This window comes from Pristiophorus japonicus, chromosome X (genome assembly GCF_044704955.1).
Source record: "Pristiophorus japonicus isolate sPriJap1 chromosome X, sPriJap1.hap1, whole genome shotgun sequence".
Taxonomy (NCBI): Eukaryota; Metazoa; Chordata; class Chondrichthyes; family Pristiophoridae; genus Pristiophorus; species Pristiophorus japonicus.
Window position 1 is genome coordinate 15875788 of NC_092010.1, and position 22027 is coordinate 15897814.

General features: G+C 44.1%; 1 protein-coding gene across 1 annotated transcript in view; it reads right to left on the reverse strand.

Moving 5' to 3' along the window:
• The window catches only part of col2a1a (collagen, type II, alpha 1a), a 98251-nt gene that overhangs the window by 18577 nt on the left and 57647 nt on the right, over window positions 1–22027 (reverse strand). Inside the window, exons 38-44 of the mRNA XM_070869409.1 lie at window positions 21169–21276; window positions 21003–21056; window positions 17082–17135; window positions 15877–16038; window positions 15597–15704; window positions 2211–2318; window positions 2067–2120 (exon numbers count right to left, since the gene is read on the reverse strand). Of these exons, the coding sequence (XP_070725510.1) occupies window positions 2067–2120; window positions 2211–2318; window positions 15597–15704; window positions 15877–16038; window positions 17082–17135; window positions 21003–21056; window positions 21169–21276 (648 nt within the window). The remainder of the gene's footprint in view (window positions 1–2066; window positions 2121–2210; window positions 2319–15596; window positions 15705–15876; window positions 16039–17081; window positions 17136–21002; window positions 21057–21168; window positions 21277–22027) is intronic.

Consider the following 22027-nt stretch of genomic DNA (forward strand, 5'->3'; position numbering starts at 1 on the left):
CGGTAATACTTGGGCACAGGCTCATCCCTCTGTGGCACTGGTAATAATTGGGCTCATGCTCATCCCTCTGTGGCACTGGTAATAATTGGGTACATGCCCAGCCCTCTGTGGCACCGGTAATACTTGGGCACAGGCTCATCCCTCTGTGGCACTGGTAATAATTGGGCTCATGCTCATCCCTCTGTGGCACTGGTAATAATTGGGTACATGCCCAGCCCTCTGTGGCACTAGTAATAATTGGATACATGGCCATCCCTCTGTGGCATTGGTAATAATTGGGCTCATGCTCATCCCTCTGTGGCACTGGTAATAATTGGATACATGCCCAGCCCTCTGTGGCACTGGTAATAATTGGGTACATGCCCAGCCCTCTGTGGCACTGGTAATAATTGGATACATGGCCATCCCTCTGTGGCACTGGTAATAATTGGATACATGGCCATCCCTCTGTGGCACTGGTAATAATTGGATACATGGCCATCCCACTGTGACACTGGTAATAATTGGGTACATTCCCATCGCACTGTGACACTGGTAATAATTGGGTACATGCCCATCCCTCTGTGACAGTGGTAATAATTGGGTACATTTCCATCCTTCTGTGACACTGGTAATAATTGGGTACATGCCCATCCCTCTGTGGCACTGGTAATAATTGGGTACATGCCCATCCCTCTGTGGCACTGGTAATAATTGGGTACATGCCTGTCCCTCTGTGGCACTGGTAATATCCGTGTATATGGAGCCCCTTCTCTCACTGGTGCTGGTAATATCTGGGTACATGATCCTATCTGCCTGGCATAGTTAATGATTGAGGTACAAGGAGCCTCTTTTTTTGTGACTGGTATTAGCACATTGACTTTCCTCTCTAACTTTATCAATCCTGCACTGGCCATAATGGAGTCCCTCCCCACCTTGCCAATGTTGACATCCCCATGGCACATAAAAGCGTTCTCTGTTTGTGTCCCTTTCCCTTGGTCTGACACTGTCATTACCCATGCACATTTGTAAAAGTAAACTCAGCAGATATTATGACAAAATTAAGTCAATGAACTGGAGCACAATATAAACAACATGAAAAAGATTCAACATTGTTCTTCTGAATAATTTTGGCAATGCTTACCAAACTTTTAATTAATCAATGAACAAAACCATTTATTTATCTGTTACTAGTTAATCCATTATATTGTCCACTTAATCTGTTTGGATAGCTTTTAGCCACTGTATAATCAATGTTTTCTTTTAAAGACCGTTTTTGCTGCAAATTGCAATGTTGGAGAACTGGAATCCTGATGGTCGCGGTTAACCTAGCAAATTCACACATTTTAATACATATTCAGACACATACAGGAGGTCTTGATGTTCTTTAGTTGGAGGGAGCAAAGATGAGGCATCATGATTGCTGATGTTCAATGGTTAGATATTTAAGCATTTAACTAGCCAGTGCAATGGGCTAGTTGTTGCCATTTGTCCCGGGCCCTTGATTCAAATCGAGCTCAGACTGATGTGATGAAAGGCTTCACTTTCTGCAGACTGTAATATTGTATGAGTTCATCAGTCTCTTAGAATTATTTAGAAATTATAATATGGCTATTTGGTCTAACCAATCTGTGTTGGTGTTTATCCTCCACAAGATCAGTAGTCCTAATCCCATGTGCCAGCCATGTTCCACTATCCCTCTATTCCCCTTCTCTTTAACCACCTCTCTAACCTATTCTTAAATGTTGACATGGTCTCTGCTTCAATCATTAACTGTGGTGATTGAAGCAGAGACCAATGCCAATCCAGTATCTATCGAACATGGGTTCACAGTGCAAAATGCTCCCAATTTGGCTCTAATCTTACTCGGGTCCATGGGTGGGTGCACTTCTGAGATTGGGACTCAGGCAGGTTACTGGGGCAGAGGGTGCTTTATTTTGTAACTAACTGTGTTGTTCCTGATCCTCAGTGAAATGGGTTTATGAACATTTTTATATTTAGGTCTTTGAATTTATTTCAAGCAAGACCCCAGTGTAAAAAAACTCATTAAGTCCCTTCAGTGTTAATGTATAATTTATTTATCTTACCTTTACACCAGTTGCACCATCACGACCGGGAGGACCATCAGCACCAGGGTTGCCCTGTCAGGAGATACAGAGCAGTCAGACTCACAATAGAACACAAGAAAAAAATAACACATTTATAGAATCATGATATAAATATTTACATACCTCACGTCCAGGTTCACCAGATGGACCAGTAAGACCAGGTGGGCCAACTGGGCCAGGGGGGCCTCTGTCACCAGCAGAACCAGGAGCTCCTTGTTTGCCAGGCTCACCCTGGAAAGAAAAGCAAAATGGAGGTTACATATCAGAATGTATTCGAGGCACCAGTTCTTTCAAATAGCTTAAAGCTGGAAATGACTGTTGGTGTCACTGTTAACACCCCTGCTCCTGGTGGTGCGTTAGGTGTTGGTAATTACAGGAGTGTGGGGGTACAACATTATCATGTCTTTCTTGCTGGGATGAAGTGGTTGCTCAGTGTTACAGCGCTGAATCCATGTGTAGGGCTGGTTCAATCCCACAAAGTTGGTCCTTAAGTTCTACTCACATCATTTTTCAAGCTGCCCACTTCACACATACAGTGTGTTCCCACCCCCTGCTCCACTTTACTGAGGTGCTACAGAAGAGAGCTACAACTGCAGCTGTTTTGTACAGCATATATGTTGGAATCAGCACATCACTTGTATTCAACAAGAACATAAATAACAGTCTGGGATGTAAGATCGCTCACAAGGAGGACAGTGAAGTTGCACTGGTACACAACACATTGGCACAATGATCTGGGAATGATTGAGGAATGGTGGCATTGGATGCGGTGACAGAGCAGTGCCATCTCCTCAATGAGGACTTCTGGACACAGGCAAATATCCATCTGGCACTGACAATGACTAAAGTGTCCAAGGTTTTCAACTTTTGTGTGTTCTGGTCCTTCTTGGCTAGGACTATGGACATCTGCAGCATCAGCCAGTTCGCTAACCATAGATGTATCAAGGGGGTGACAGGTGCATTATTTAGCAGGGTCAATCACATCATTATTTTGGCTGTGGTCCAACAACAATAATGTGACGAGGCAGCAGAATTCTCCAGGTCTGCTGTACTACCTAAAGTCCAGGGATCACTGATTGCACCCATAATACTATTTAGGTCCTCATACACAATGCTACATGAAAGGAAAGGGATTTTGGTCTATCAGAGTCCAACTGGTGTGCAACCCCCAGCACAAAGTGGTGCAGGGAACTCTCATGATGCCTTCACTTTAAGTCATCTGTGCCATCTTTACTTGAAGGGGAGAGAGGAGTGGAAGAATGGCTCTTGGGAGACCAAGAGTACTCTCTGCAGCCAGGGTTCATGACATCCATGCACCAACTACAGACAGCAGCAGAGCCACACGTACAACGAGGGTCCTGCTCCAACCAGGAAAATTATAGAACATAGCACTGCGGTCTTAAAGCAGTGTTTCAGATGTCTTCTTGGCTGATCAGGTGATACCTTACAATACAGCCCCCCCAGGGCCTCATGAATCACCATAAACTGCTAAATAACTTTGCTCTGCCAGCTTGGCTCAGTTGGTAGCATTCCATTCTCTGAATCAGAAGGTCATAGATTCAAGTACCACTCCAGGATTTGGAGCACATGGTCTTAACTAACACTTCAGTACAGTAATGAGGGAGTGCTGTCTGTTCAGGTGGATGTAGACGATCGATGGCACGATTCAAAGAAAAGCAGGGAGTTCTCCTGGTGTTCTGGCCAATATTCATGCCTCAACCAACACCACCAAAAGCAGATTAACTGGTCATATATCTCATTTGCCATTTATGTGATCTTGCTGTGCGCAAAATTAGCTGCTGCATTTGCTTACAGAACAACAGTAACTGCACTTTCCAAACAATTTATTGGCAATGAAACACTTAGGGACATCTGAGAGGAGCGATATAAATGCAATGGTTTTCTTTCTTTCTCTGCAAAGACATCTCACCATGGAGGAAGAACAGAATGCCAAAGCTGCGGCAAACCATAAGTTTGAGAGGAAGAACAAAGAAATAGCTGCAGAACCAGCAGTGCAGCAGGGAGGCCTGGTGCACAGGCACCAATCCAACGTGTCTTCCAGTGAGTGCCAGTGCTGTCCCATGTAATAAAACTGCCATCCACATATATAAATGACATATCCCTAAACCAGCTGCAGTTGCACTTTCCTCTGCAGTTCCTCAGATTTCATCTATTCCCACCTGGATCCTATTTTATTCTAACCAAAGACAAATAAACACACAGAACAATGTACAAATCAAATCCAGTATTTTTATTCCAACCATTATGTGTTCAGTGAATATTGCCAGTGCTTCCCCTTTGTGCCCGTGGTTTGTTGTGGGGTACAACACTTGGCCTACCTCGTCTCTGCCTTAGTGATTCCCTCTCGGAAGGAGTAAACGTGTTGTCCGGCTGTTGGGTTCCATTGTCAGGCTTTTGGAATTGTAGTAGCACGAGACCTCCATGTGGTATGGAATCCAATAACCTTTGCCTATGCCTCAGTCATGTCTTTGGCTGTTCTAGCTGCCTGTTCATATCTACTTTCTGGTAAATCTACTGACACTCGTGTAGGGATGCTTGATGGCCTGGATCATCATAAGAGCTTTCTAATTACTACCTGCAACTGGGCATTCCCTTAACATGTCCACTGATGTGAGAACAGAACTTTGGGCATCTATAAGGTCTGTGAATCTTTAATCAAGATCATCTGTATCTAATCTCCAAGTGTGCTGAAGCTAGCAAAAAGAGCTTCTTTAAGACTTGAGCCCAAGGTCTCTACAGCGATAATGTGAACATTCATGAGAGATGCCCCCACTGTGCCTATGACCTGCACCCTGGGGATTCCACTGCAGATGCACCACACACTCCATGGATAACTGCAGTGCAGAGAAACATTGATCCATGACTGCATAGATTTAGGTAGTGTACTCCTCCACAATCCTTTCAAGATCTTGCAGTGAATATTCCATGTAAACAAGTGACTCAGGTGGATGATCTGACAGACAGCAATGTCTGTTTGTAAGAAAGTCCTGTGAGGTCAAAATCCCTAGGCGGTGCAGCAGGGCCAGTAACCATGTTGCACTTTTGATCAGTAGATGCCTGGCCCTCTGTAGCCAACACCACTTTCTCCTCCTCACCCATTAGCTGTAACTTACCCTGAGACCCCCTTCTGAACCTCACTATCTACATCCTGTAGGGTGTGTAGCTGTAGTTGGCGTTTGGCAGTGATAGTGATTGTGATACAGAGTGCTGTGAGTTGCGGCATTTCTCGCAGACACTGGGTGTTGCTACACTCTGTTTCTCCATTTCTGTGAAAAGAGAAGATAATTTGTCATTCCATGGTATTATCTGCACTGTTACTTAGGTTGAGCATGTGCCAGATGACAGTTATTCAACAGGACAAAATTATATAACATGAATATTATAGTACTAGCCATGAACTCGTTGGAAGCTTTCAGCTTCGACGTCACCCACTCCCTCTATACTCTCCCTGCATATTATTTCCAAAGTGGCGTTCTTGAATAGGGTAGGGGGCTGGTATTGGCAGGGTCCAGTGCAGCACTGTTCTCGCTGATTGAAGGTCATCTTGTCCTGCAAGTAGAAGAACAGTATTGATATATTGAATGTACACAGAGCACTGACAATGTCAAGCAGTTGTACAGTTTCTGTGACATACTAGATGTTTTTATTAAATGGGTATCACCCTGCTAGGTTCACTTCCAAACAGTCATTGTCGAAATCCCCTTTTGGAATTTTTGCTGTGCACACAGATTTGCATAAGCACTTCTTCAGAACTGCATCTCTCTTATACATAAACATCCCCATTCATGATAAACATTCATTGCCCTTGTATCTCACGGCAGTGCTGCACTGGTTACTCTCCTCATACCAGTTTTCATAGAGAAGCAGGAAAGGCTGAGAAGTTTGCCAGGGTTGACTTTCTTGCATGTCCGCTTATGGCAGGTGCATATTAATATTATTGACTTACCTTAGCCGATTTCTTGAGATCTGCCATCTTCTTCCTGACATCTTGCTCTGGAAATAGCATTTGCATGCTCCACGATTTCTTGCCATACCTGCTGAATCAGGTGTTTCTGAGGAGGAGCAGTCCTCCATGCAGTATATGTTCGCTCACTCCTTTTATTAAAGCCTTTAGCGCCTGGTTGTCAAAATGGTACTTCCTGTGCCTGGTACATTCCATTGTCCGAAGAAAATTGCTGTGGAAACAGCTGCACTGGACTGACATGCGCAATTTCAATGCTTTAAGCGGCTGCTTAGCGCTCAACCTACACCACCAAAAACAGGTTAACTGATCATTCATCTCATTTGCTGTTTGCAAATTGGCTGCCGCATTTGCCAACATAACAACAGTCATACCACTCCAGAAGTAATCCGTTGCTTCTTTAGCGCTTTGAGATGTTTCTGCAAGATGTGATAAGGCATGATACAAACCTCTCTTTTCTTTAAACAAGGTGCTGGCCATGATTATTGATGCTCTGCTTTCATTGGATGCTGCATTTTGCGATCATGATAGCGCATGCGAGCTTGCATTGAAGAAAATTCAGCCAGATTGTGCTTCATAACCCTTACAAACCTTATGTAATGCTCAGTTAAAACTACATTAGTGCAAAAAACAGTAATTGCTAGCCGTTAAAGTGCAGCTCTTAAAGACAAATAGTTATAGCCCCTGACCAGTATCTGCTGGATGATGGTGTGATGAACCTAGTTTCATGAAACATTTACCGTGTGTTCTAGCAGAATATACATTCCAATTAACTGTAAATCATAAACATCACAACAGTTTTTAAAGTTTGAATCTTGGATCATTATCTTGAAAATGTTAAGCAACCACACAATGTGATCCAATAACCACTATGACTCAGCACTCAATATCATCCAGTACCCAATATAATCGAGTACTCAATGTGAACCAGTGCCCAGTGGGATCCAATACCCAACATGCTCCAATACTCAAGTGTGATCCAGTATACAAAAATGACACAGTACCCAGTGTGATCCAGTTCACAACATGGCTCAGAGCAAGCTATGATCCAGTACACAATGTGAACAATGCACAGTGTGATCCAGTATACACTGTGATCCAGTACATATTATGACCCAGTACAAAATGTGATCCAGTACACAACAATCTAGTTTTGTGGCCAGGGTATAATGTGATATACTACAGGATTGGTTCTTTTACTGTGCATTCTGCAGGGCTGGTCCCTATATATACTACAGGGCTGGTCCCTATATTCTACAGGGCTGGTCCCTATATATACTACAGGGTTGGTCCCTATATATATTCTACAGGGCTGGTTCCTATATATACTCTACAGGGCTGGCCCCTATAGATTTAATACAAAGCTGGTCCCTATATATTCTACAGGGCTGGTCCCTATATATATTCTACAGGGTTGGTCCTTATATATACCGCAGGACTGGTCCCTATATATACTACAGGGCTGGTCCCTATAGATTTAATACAAAGCTGGTCCCTATATATTCTACAGGGCTGGTCCCTATATATATTCGACAGGGTTGGTCCTTATATATACCGCAGGACTGGTCCCTATATAAACGACAGGGCTGGTCCTTATATATACCACAGGACTGGTCCCTATATATTCTACATGACTGGTCTCTATATAAACTACAGGACTGGTCCCGATCTAAACTACAGGACCGATCCCTATATATTCTACATGACTGGACCCTATATATACTACAGGACTGGTCCCTATATATACCACAGGACTGGTCCCTATATATTCTACATTACTGGTCTCTATATAAACTACAGGGCTGGTCCTTATATATACTACAGGACTGGTCCCTATATATACTACAGGACTGGTCCCCTATATATACCACAGGACTGGTCTCTATATAAACTACAGGGCTGGTCCATATAAACACTACAGGACTAGTCCCTATATATACTACAGGGCTGGTCTTTCTCTCTCTCTATATATATATATATATATATATACTACAGGGCTGGTCCCTATATATTCTACAGGACTGGTCCCTATAAACACTGCAGGACTGGTCCCTATAAACGCTACAGGACTGGTCCCTATATATACTGCAGGGCTGGTCCCGATATATACTACAGGGCTGGTCTTTCTCTCTCTCTATATATATACATATACTGCAGGGCTGGTCCCTATAAACACTACAGGACTGGTCCCTATATATACTACAGGGCTGGTCTCTCTCGCTATACATATATATATATACTACAGGGCTGGTCTCTCTCGCTATACATATATATATATACTACAGGGCTGGTCCCGATATATACTACAGGACTGGTCCCTGTATAAACTACAGGACTGGTCCCTATAAACACTACAGGACTGGTCCCTATATATACTACAGGGCTGGTCTTTCTCTCTCTCTCTCGCTATATATATATATATATATACTGCAGGGCTTGTCCCTATATATTCTACAGGACTGGTCTCTCTCTCTACATATATATACACTGCAGGGCTGGTCCCTATATATTCTACAGGACTGGTCCCTATAAACACTACAGGTATGGTCCCTATAAACACTAGAGGACTGGTCCCTATATATACTACAGGGCTGGTCACTATATATACTACAGGGCTGGTCTTTCTCTCTCTCTATATATATATATATTTCTCTCTCTCTGTATATATATATATATATATACTGCAGGGCTGGGCCCTATATATACTACAGGGCTGGTTCCTATAGATTCTACAGGACTGGTCCCTATATATTCTACAGGACTGGTCCCTATAAACACTACAGGACTGGTCCCTATAAGCACTACAGGACTGGTCCCTATATATACTACAGGGCTGGTCCCGATATATACTACAGGCCTGGTCTTTCTCTCTCTCTATATATATATATATATACACTGCAGGGCTGGTCCCTATATATTCTACAGGACTGGTCCCTATAAACACTACAGGACTGGTCCCTATAAACACTACAGGACTAGTCCCTATATATACTACAGGGCTGGTCCCTATAAACACTACAGGACTGGTCCCTATATATACTACAGGACTGGTCCCTTTTAACACTACAGGATTGGTCCCTATATCTACTACAGGGCTGGTCTCTCTCTCTCTCTCTATATATATATATATATACTGCAGGGTTGGTCCCTATATATACTACAGGACTAGTCCCTGTATATACCACAGGACTGGTCCCTATAAACACTACAGGACTGCTCCCTATATATACTACAGGGCTGGTCTCTCTCTCTATATATATATATACTACAGGGCTTGTCCCTATATACACTACAGGGCTGGTCTCTCTCTCTATATATATACTGCAGGGCTGGTCCCTATATATACGACAGGACTGGTCCCTCTATATACTACAGGACTGGTCCCTATAAACACTACAGGACTGGTCCCTATATATACTACAGGACTAGTCCCTATATATACCACAGGACTGGTCCCTATAAACACTACAGGACTGGTCCCTATATATACTACAGGGCTGGTCTCTCTCTCTCTATATATATATATATACTACAGGGCTGGTCCCTATATATACCACAGGACTGGTCCCTATACACACTACAGGACTGGTCCCTATATATACTACAGGGCTGGTCTCTCTCTCTCTATATATATACACACTGCTGGGCTGGTCCCTATATATACTACAGGACTGGTCCCTATAAACACTACAGGACTGGTCCCTATATATACTACAGGGCTGGTCTCTCTCTCTCTATATATACACTCTGCTGGGCTGGTCCCTATATATACTACAGGACTGGTCCCTATAAACACTACAGGACTGGTCCCTATATATACTACAGGGCTGGTCTCTCTCTCTCTCTATATATATATATATACACACTGCAGGGCTGGTCCCTATATATTCTACAGGACTGGTCCCTATATATTCTACAGCACTGGTCCCTATATATACTACAGGACTGGTCCCTATAAACACTACAGGACTGGTCCCTGTATATACTACAGGACTGGTCCCGATATATACTACAGGACTGGTCCCGATAAACACTACAGGACTGGTCCCTATCGATACTACAGGGCTGGTCTCTCTCTCTCTCTATATATATATACTACAGGGCTGGTCCCTATATATACCACAGGACTGGTCCCTATACACACTACAGGACTGGTCCCTATATATACTACAGGGCTGGTCTCTCTCTCTATATATATACACACTGCTGGGCTGGTCCCTATATATACTACAGGACTGGTCCCTATAAACACTACAGGACTGGTCCCTATATATACTACAGGGCTGGTCTCTCTCTCTATATATATACACTCTGCTGGGCTGGTCCCTATATATACTACAGGACTGGTCCCTATAAACACTACAGGACTGGTCCCTATATATACTACAGGGCTGGTCTCTCTCTCTCTCTCTATATATATATACACACTGCAGGGCTGGTCCCTATATATTCTACAGGACTGGTCCCTATATATTCTACAGCACTGGTCCCTATATATACTACAGGACTGGTCCCTATAAACACTACAGGACTGGCCCCTGTATATACTACAGGACTGGTCCCGATATATACTACAGGACTGGTCCCGATAAACACTACAGGACTGGTCCCTATCGATACTACAGGGCTGGTCTCTCTCTCTCTCTCTCTCTCTGTATATATATATATATATATATATATATATACACTACATGACTGGTCCCTATATATTCTACAGGACGGGTCCCTATAAATACTACAGGGCTGGTCTCTCTCTCTATATATATATATATACTGCAGGACTGGTCCCTATATATACTACAGGACTGGTCCCTATATATTCTACAGGACTGGTCCCTATATATACTACAGGGCTGGCCCTATATATACTCTACAGGGCTGGTCCCTATCTATATGCACTACATGACTAGTCCCTATATACTACATGACGGGACACATATATACTACAGGACTGGTCCCTATATATTCTACAGGACTGGTCCCTATATATTCTACAGGACTGGTCCCTGTATATACTACAGGACTGGTCCCTATAAACACTACAGGACTGGTCCCTGTATATACTACAGGACTGGTCCCGATATATACTACAGGACTGGTCCCGATAAACACTACAGGACTGGTCCCTATCGATACTACAGGGCTGGTCTCTCTCTCTCTCTCTCTATATATATATATATATACACTACATGACTGGTCCCTATATATTCTACAGGACGGGTCCCTATATATACTACAGGGCTGGTCTCTCTCTCTCTCTATATATATATATATATATATATACTGCAGGACTGGTCCCTATATATACTACAGGACTGGTCCCTATATATTCTACAGGTCTGGTCCCTATATATACTACAGGGCTGGCCCTATATATACTCTACAGGGCTGGTCCCTATCTATATGCACTACATGACTGGTCCCTATATACTACATGACGGGACCCATATATACTACAGGACTGGTCCCTCTATATTCTACAGGACTGGTCCCTAAATATACTGCAGGCTTGGACCCTTTATATACTACAGGGCTGGTCCCTAAATATACTAATGGCTGGTCCCTATATATATATTGCAGGACTGGTCCCTAAATATACTACATGGCTGGTCCCTAAATATACTACATGGCTGGTCCCTAAATATACTACAGGACAGGGCCCTATATTTTTACTACAGGACTGGTCCCTATATATACTGGAGTATAATATTGGAAAGTGTGAGATCATGCACTTTGGCAGAAAAAAGTCAAAGAGCAAGTTATTATTTAAATGGAGAAAGATTGCAAAGTGCCACAGTACAGCAGGACCTGGGGGTACTTGTGCATGAAATGCAAAAGGATAGTATGCAGGTACAGCAAGTGATCAGGAAGGCCAATGGTATCTTGGCCTTTATTGCAAAGGGGATGGAGTATACAAGCAGGGAAGTCTTGCTACTGCTATATAAGGTATTGGTGAGGCCACACCTGGAATACTGCGTGCAGTTTTGGTTTCCATATTTGCGAAAGGATATATTTGCTTTGGAGGCAGTTCAGAGAAGGTTCACTAGGTTGATTCCGGAGATGAGGGGGTTGACTTATGAGGAAAGGTTGAGTAGGTTGGGCCTCTACTCATTGGAATTTAGAAGAATGACAGGTGATCTTATCGAAACTTATAAGATTATGAGGGGACTTGACAAGGTGGATGCTTCCACTGATGGGGGAGACTAGAACTAGGGGGCATGATCTTAGAATAAGGGGCTGCCCATTTAAAACAGAGATGAGAAATTTCTTCTCTCAGAGGGTTGTAAATCTGTGGAATTCGCTGCCTCAGAGAGCTGTGGAAGCTGGGACGTTGAATAAATTTAAGACAGAAATAGACAGTTTCTTAAACGAGAAGGGGTTATGGGGAGCAAGCGGGGAAGTGGAGCTGAGTCCATGATTAGATTGGCCATGATCTTATTGAATGGCAGAGCAGGCGCGAGTGGCCGTATGGCCTACTCCTGTTCCTATTTCTTATGTTCTTATGTTCAAATAAACTACAGGACTGGCCCCTATATATAATGCAGGGCTGGTCCTTATATATACATATATATACCAGGATGGGTCCCTATATATATAATACACCACAGGGCTGGTCCCTATACATACTACAAGACCGGTCCCTATATACATTATGCAGGACTGGTCCCTATATATACACTGCAGGACAGGTCCCTATATATAATATAGGTCTGTCCCTATATATACTACTATATATACTACAGGACAGGATCCTATATATAATGCAGGACTGGATTCTATATATAATACAGGACTGGTCCCTATATATACTACAGGACTGGACCCTATATGTACTACAGGGCTGGGCCCTATATACTACTGGATTGGTCCCTATATATTCTACAGGACTGGACCCGATATATATACTACAGGGCTGGTCACTATATATTCTACAGGACTGGGCCCTATATATTCTACAGGACTGGAGCCTATATATACTACAGGGCTGGTCCCTATATATTCTACAGAGCTGGACTCTATATATACTACAGGGCTGATCACTATATATTCTACAGGACTGGGCCCTATATATTCTACAGGACTGGACCCTATATATTCTACAGGACTGGACCCTATATATACTACAGGGCTGGGCCCTATATATACTACAGGGCTGGTCACTATATATTCTACAGAACTGGGCCCTATATATTCTACAGGACTGGGCCCTATATATACTACAGGGCTGGTCACTATACATTCTACAAGACTGGTCCCTATATATACTACAGGACTGGTCCCTATCAACACTACAGGACTGGGTCCTATATATACTACAGGACTGGTCCCTATATATTCTACAGGACTGGGCCCTATATATTCTACAGGACTGGGCCCTATATATACTACAGGGCTGGTCACTATATATTCTACAGGATTGGTCCCTATATATACTACAGGACTGGTCCCTATATATACTACAGGACTGGTCCCTATATATACTACAGGACTGGGCCCTATATTTAATACAGGCCTGGGTCCTATATATACTACAGGACTGGTCCCTATATATTCTACAGGACTGGGCCCTATTTTTAATACAGGCCTGCGTCCTATATATACTACAGGACTGGTCCCTATATATTCTACAGGACTGGGCCCTATATTTAATACAGGACTGGGCCCTATATATACTACAGGGCTGGTTCCTATATATTCTACAGGACTGGTCCCTATATATTCTACAGGACTTGTCCCTATATATTCTATAGGACCGGGCCCTATATTTAATACAGGCCTGGGTCCTATATATACTACAGTCCTGGGCCCTATATATACTACAGGACTGGGCCCTATATATACTACAGGACTTGTCCCTATATATTCTACAGGACTGGGCCCTATATTTAATATAGGCCTGGGTCCTATATATACTACAGGACTGGCCCTATATATACTACAGGATTGGTCCCTATATATTCAACAGGACTGGTCCCTATATTTAATACAGGCCTGGGTCCTATATATACACTGCAGGACTGGACCCTATATATACACTACAGGACTGAACCATATGTATAAACTACAGGACTGGACCCTATATATACTACAGGGCTTGACCTTATATATACTACAGGGTTTGTCTCTGTATACACTACAGGACTGGTCCCTTTAGTTATATTGCTGGGGTGTTATCTATATATACTACAGGGCTGGTCCCTATACTTTTGATACTATAGGACAGATCCCTATATATACTACAGCACTGGTCCCTATATATATACTACAGGACTGGTACTTACAGGGCTGGTCCCTATATATACTACAGAACTGATCCCTTTAGTTATATTACAGGGGTGGTATATATTTATACTGCAGGGCTGGTCCCTATACTTGTGATACTACAGGACAGATCCCTATATATACTACAGGATTGGTCCCTATATATACTACAGGACTGGTCCCTATATATACGACAGGAACGGTCCCGATATATACTACAGGACTGGTCCCTATATATACTACAGGACCGGTCCTGATATATACTACAGGACTGGTCCCTATTCTATATATTTTATGAGAGTGTGGTCTCTGCACTGCAAATACTATGGGCTGGTCCGTATTTTGTATATACCCTGTATTACAGGGTTGATAGCTGTAGATACTACATCAGTCTCTACTTTATATACTCAGGGCTGGTCTCTACACTGTGGATATTACAGGTCTGGTCAATATTACAGATGTAGTTTCTATACTGTCTATATTGCATGGCTGGCTGCTACTTTTAGGTTGGAATAAATGTTAGGTTAGTTTATATATACTGTACTTATGACAGTCCTAGTATCTATATTGTATAAATTAAGTTGAGGTCTATATTATAGAGTTGGCCTCAGTGCTGTACATATTAAGTTAATAACTAATGCATATGTTACAGGGCTCATCTTTAAATTGTATGTTTTAAATGGTGGGTCTCTATATTGTGTATATTAAATAGCTGGTCTCTACACTGAAGATATTACTGGGCTAATCTCTGTGCTGTATTTATTATAAGGTTGGTCTCTATATGCTTGATATTAGGTTACTCTCTCTACTTTATATTGTATTGATAACATGCTTAGTCTCTACTCTGTATATATTCAGGACTATCTCTGTATTGTAGGTATTTAAAAAAAATCTCCATACTGTATATATTATAGGACTGCTCACTGTATATACTAGAGGACAGATCTCAGTACTGTATATATTACAGGACTGCTCTCTGTACTGTATATCATTTGGTTTGTCTATACTTTTTAATAGTATTTCATGCTCCATTTTATTTTTATAATTAACTAGTCTTTGCTAACACCTATTAGTGGGTACTGCCTCGAGTCAATGACTCTCTGGATCTTATGAGTATGGGCATTGTTGAGCCTGATTAGCTTGACCGTTACTGAGAGCACATCACCCAATGCTGAGTGCATCATTTCTCTCAGTAAGGTGATGATAGGACTAATTATACAGAAGGTGGAAGGAGTCAGTTTTATGTAATGTCCTGTTATACTTACAGAAGGACCAGGGAGACCAGGGAAACCTCTTTCTCCACGCTGACCAGGAAGACCTACAATACCACGCTGACCAGCCAGACCTTGTGGACCTGAAGGACCATCGGGACCCTATCAGAGAATGAGAGACAACAACACTTAATTGCATGAACTTTACACTGTAAAATAGTAGAAAGCAGGAAAAAATGAATCAAGAGAACATTTTAACACGGACTATAAATGAAACAATAAAGCAGGCACTAACTGCTTGTCATTATTTAACTTTCTCTTATTCTATACTTACAGGAGGACCATCTTCACCAGGTTCACCCTTCTCACCAGGAGCACCGGCTGGACCTTGAAGACCAGGGTCGCCAGCACGCCCAGCATGGCCTGGATCACCACGCAGACCTTTAGGACCATCTTTACCAGGAGAACCAGGAGGGCCCACTGGGCCTGGGTTACCCTGCAGGAAGAGAAGCAGCTATTAACAGACAGAACTGAAGAAACTTACCAACAGGAATTGGTAGGAATGGATAAAAGGAATCTCGACTGAGACTTTAATAAAATCTAAAATGATACAAAGTGTCTTTTAACACTGGCCGACTGTTGAGATTCCCTGATTTGAAATGATGTCCTTTTACGCATTTAATTTGATATCTATTAGTTTTCTGGGTTTACGTTGTAATGGCAATGGGACCTCCATTATCTGTGTTCCAATTAACCCCGTTCCTGGTTGCATGATAGAACCTTGTGATATATTGGACAGCCCTAACACCAACACCCTCCCATCTGCCATAAGTTGGCATCACAGCCTGAGAACAATTAAACTAAGTTTCTGATAATTGAATTGTATATGTCTTCAATCCCACAGCAATGGTAGTACCACACTGCACACGCAAGACCAAATATGGCAGACTCTCGATTATCTGCCAAGTTCCATCATACACCAATGTTGCTTCCCCCTATTTTGGCTGATAACAGCAGTTCCACTGTATATTATAATTGTTTCTTCTGCCTTCTGCAGAGGGCAAAGTATTCACACTCCGTCAATTACAGCTCAGGCCCCACTGAGCAGATTAATTTGTGCCTCAATTTTGCAAAGATGTTGCAAATTTACTGCATAATTAGCTGTATTGTAATATTGTTTATCATTCCATTGCACACACAGAAGTTTCCATTCTTCATGTGTGAGCATAGACAGTGAATGAAGGCCAGTCAACCTTAGAAAGTATCACAGCCAAGTTTTATCCTGTCTTCACCCGATGTCCTCAAACCCATTTTCCAGCAGGGGTCACTGGATAGTGAGCAGCAAGAGAAACCCTGGCTGATATTTCCCCTCGCTAATCCAGGACACTGGGGCCAATTGTAGTGCCCTATTGCCTTTGAGGTTGAACAATATAAATCTATCTAGTGCTTCTTCTGTTCGAACCAGCACCTACTTCCCAAGGATGATTTTTATCTACAGCTACAAAAACCAGACACATTATAACCCTGAGTGTTACTTACATTTGGACCAGGTGGACCAACGCGACCAGCAGCACCAGGGAAACCAGTTGCACCCTAAGAAAGAAAAAGAAAAAGAAGTTGAACATGAGAAATCAACGCTGAGCTGGAGTATCACTAAAAAGTAGTTTTATATTACACTTCACACATTATGGTTTTAACAACGATCTCGTTTCTCCCTATTTAATTGATACCACTATCACCATTTGAACTTTCCACTCTTGTTCCTCCTCACTTCTAAACACACTGTCCTGAATGCTCTTCTTCCTCCGTACAAGGTCACTGTGTTCAAATCAAAAAGTCAGGCTTGGAACACAATTGGCGCTCATTGGGATAGGTATAGACTAAGATTACTAAACACACATAAGGACGTATTGGTCCTCTGCTACAGGGGCCAGGAAGAATGGGTAATATTTGGGAGGTGATTAAATAGATGGAATAGAGTCCATAATAGGGGAGAGTGTACATGGGCTGTGAGAGGGGATTAAATGGGTGGGTAGGGTCAGTGATAGGGGAGTGTGTACATGGGCTGTGGGAGGATTAAATGGGTGGGTAGGGTCAGTGATAGGGGAGTGTGTACATGGGCTGTGGGAAGGGATGAAATGGGTGGGTATAGTCAGTGATAGGGGAGTATGTACATGGGCTGTGGGAGGGGATTAAATGGATGGGTAGGGTCAGTGATAGGGGAGTGTGTACATGGGCTGTGGGAGGGGATTAAATGGGTGGGTAGGGTCAGTGATAGGGGAGTGTGTACATGGGCTGTGGGAGAGGATTAAATGGGTGGGTAGGGTCAGTGATAGGGGAGTGTGTACATGGGCTGTGGGAGGGGATTAAATGGGTGGGTAGGGTCAGTGATAGGGGAGTGTGTACATGGGCTGTGGGAGAGGATTAAATGGGTGGGTAGGGTCAGTGATAGGGGAGTGTGTACATGGGCTGTGGGAGGGGATTAAATGGGTGGGTATAGTCAGTGATAGGGGAGAGTGTACATGGGCTGTGGGAGGGGATTAAATGGGTGGGTATAGTCAGTGATAGGAGAGTGTGTACGTGGGCTGTTGGAGGATTAAATGGGTGGGTATAGTCAGTGATAGGGGAGTGTGTACATGAGCTGTGGGAGGGGATTAAATGGGTGGGTAGAGTCTGTGATAGGGGAGTGTGTACATGGGCTGTGGGAGGGGATTAAATGGGTGGGTATAGTCAGTGATAGGGGAGTATGTACATGGGCTGTGGGAGGGGATTAAATGGATGGGTAGGGTCAGTGATAGGGGAGTGTGTACATGGGCTGTGGGAGGGGATTAAATGGGTGGGTAGGGTCAGTGATAGGGGAGTGTGTACATGGGCTGTGGGAGGGGATTAAATGGGTGGGTAGGGTCAGTGATAGGGGAGTGTGGACATGGGCTGTGGGAGAGGATTAAATGGGTGGGTAGGGTCAGTGATAGGGGAGTGTGTACATGGGCTGTGGGAGGGGATTAAATGGGTGGGTAGGGTCAGTGATAGGGGAGTGTGTACATGGGCTGTGGGAGAGGATTAAATGGGTGGGTAGGGTCAGTGATAGGGGAGTGTGTACATGGGCTGTGGGAGGGGATTAAATGGGTGGGTAGAGTAAGTGATAGGGGAGTGTGTACATGGGCTGTGGGAGGGGATTAAATGGGTGGTTAGGGTCAGTGATAGGGGAGTGTGTACATGGGCTGTGGGAGGGGATTAAATGGGTGGGTAGAGTCAGTGATAGGGGAGTGTGTACATGGGCTGTGGGAGGGGATTAAATGGTTGGGTAGAGTCAGTGATAGGGGAGAGTGTACATGGGCTGTGGGAGGGGATTAAATGGGTGGGAAAGGTCAGTGATAGGGGAGTGTGTACATGGGCTGTGGGAGGGGATTAAATGGGTGGGTATAGTCAGTGATAGGGGAGTGTGTACATGGGCTGTGGGAGGGGATTAAATGGGTGGGTAGAGTAAGTGATAAGGGAGTGTGTACGTGGGCTGTGGGAGGATTAAATGGGTAGGTAGAGTCAGTGATAGGGGAGTGTGTACATGGGCTGTGGGAGGGGATTAAATGGGTGGGTATAGTCAGTGATAGGGGAGTGTGTACATGGGCTGTGGGAGGGGATTAAATCTGTGGGTAGGGTCAGTGATAGGGGAGTGTGTACATGGGCTGTGGGAGGGGATTAAATGGGTGGGTATAGTCAGTGATAGGGGAGTGTGTACATGAGCTGTGGGAGGGGATTAAATGGGTGGGTAGGGTCAGTGATAGGGGAGTGTACATGGGCTGTGGGAGGGGATTAAATGGGTGGGTATAGTCAGTGATAGGGGAGTGTGTACATGGGCTCTGGGAGGGGATTAAATGGGTGGGTACAGTCAGTGATAGGGGAGCGTGTACATGGGCTGTGGGAGGGGATTAAATGGTTGGGTAGAGTCAGTGATAGGGGAGAGTGTACATGGGCTGTGGGAGGGGATTAAATGGGTGGGTATAGTCGGTGATAGGGGAGTGTGTACATGGGCTGTGGGAGGGGATTAAATGGGTGGGTATAGTCAGTGATAGGGGAACGTGTACATGGGCTGTGGGAGGGGATTAAATGGGTGGGTATAGTCAGTGATAGGCGAGTGTGTACATGGGCTGTGGGAGGGGATTAAATGGGTGGGTATAGTCGGTGATAGGGGAGTGTGTACATGGGCTGTGGGAGGGGATTAAATGGGTGGATATAGTCAGTGATAGCGGAGTGTGTACATGGGCTGTAGGAGGGGATTAAGTGGGTGGGTAGTGTCAGTGATAGGGGAGTGTGTACATGGGCTGTGGGAGGGGATTAAATGGGTGGGTAGTGCCCTTGATAAAGTAAGAAAATCTATTATACAATGCCTTCTTTATAGTATCTCCAGTGGTCGGTTCTACTCAACCCGCTGTGCAGCATGTGATGTACAATACCTGCTGTACCAGATTTTTAAAACATCTGACAGTCACTGAATGAACAGCCATTTCAAAAAATGTTTTCTTTCATTTTGGATAATCTGGTAAAATATGTGGCTATCATAATAATGGGAATGGCTGAACAGTTTAGCTCAAAGTGGTGCAAGTGTGATGCAAACGCTGTCTGTATCTGCAGTGGAGTAAGTGTCAGACTCCTGCTTCTGCATTTTCACCATATTTAAGTCACACAGGAGGTCTACACTGCTCTGCTAGATCTGTTGGAACCAGCAGATGGTTAGATTTAAATGGCAAAGCAAATGATAAGTGGCGATTGATTTTTATAAGTTTCAGTGCCAATTGCTTGCTCCTGGCTCCCAGCAGCTTCCAGCTACCGGTTCCCAATTGCCAGTTTCCAGCTCTTGGATCCTGACTCCCAACTCTTAACTGCTGGATGCTACTGGTTGGCTGACAGCTCCTGGGTCCAGGCTCTCCGAACAATACTCCAGCCTCTGGGCTCCCAACTCCTGGCTTTAGCCTCCAGCTGGGGGCTTCTAGATTATGGCTGCTAGCAACCAGCTCACAATTGCCAGCTCCCAGCAGCTCCTAGCAAGTTCCCACTTCAAGTTCCCAGATCCCAACTGCTGGCACTTGGCTTCTGGCTCCCAGCACTCGCCTCCCATGTGTCAACTTCCAGTTGAAGGCTCCTAGCTCTGAGTAACCGGTTACTGACTCCTCGATCCCAGCTCTAAAATCCAACTAGGTGATACAGATTTCTGCACATCTACAAACTCTGTGTGAATGAAATACTTTTGTATACCAAATAACCTATCCACATGTTCTGGACAAGACAGTTACATTTAAGCTGATGTGTGAAAAACACATGCGAAAGGAGGGCTAAAGTTCTGAGGATCAGCTTAATGTCTGGTTGCCCTAGCAACACTATTATGTAAGTATGTTAGTTATCAAGGGTAATAGTTATCCATTTTCATTTTGTTTTAAAACTGTAACTGAATAAAGCCATACTCACAGGAGGACCCTGAGCACCACGAGCACCTTTAGGTCCAGTAACACCTGTTGGACCCTAAAGGAAGGAAAGAGAAAGTAATTTTACTGTGAACTTATGTCAAAGTAATGTCTCCACTGGTGAAATCCAGTGGTTTAACAGAACTATTTATAATATATTTTTGTCTCACCTGTGGACCAGGAGCACCTGATGGACCCTGAGGACCAGGAGCGCCAGCATCACCTTTTTGTCCAGTCTCGCCAGGTTCACCCTTGGGACCAGCCTGACCATCTGAACCCTGTTGGAAAGAAAGGGCAGGAGTGTGAGCAACAGCATAGAGTACACTGTAACTCGGAAAGTGTGACCTCAGCTGACTTAAGAGGGTCCTTAACTAGAGACAGCAAATGAGAGGTTGGGGTAAGATCCTGCCTTCCTCAGCCACGGTGAGATTCTTTCATCAGCCAAGGCAAAGATCCGGGATACAGATCTGGCCTCCATCAGCCAGGGGAAATCCTATCCTTCATCAGTCAAGGCAGGGATCATAGAGGTAGATCTGGCTTCCATCAGCCAAAGGGAAATCCTATCCCTCATCAGCCAGGGCAGGAATCCTGGAGAGAAATCTGCCTTTCATCAGCCACGGGAGATCTTATCCCTCATCAGCCAAGGCAGGGATCCTAGAGATTGGGCCTCCAACATCCAAGGAACTGTGGGGGCTTGCGAAGTGGGGTGGGGGGCTGGGTGCAGGTGGTCCAACCTTCATGAGCCAGAAAAGATTACATCCTTTATCAGCCAGTGCAGGGATCCTGGGTGGATATCTAACCTCCAGTAGCCAGGAAGAGATACCATTCTCCATCATCCAAGATAGATCTTGCCCTCCATCAACCAGGTGAGATTCTGCCCTTCACCAGCCAGAGCAGAGATCCTGGGGAGGGTTGGGGGAGATCCTGACTCTAATAGCCAGCAGGAGATCCTACCTTATCAGCTGGGGCAAACAATTCTGCCCTTCAGCTGCTGGGACAAAATGGGATCAATCCCAACCAAAAAGGGAA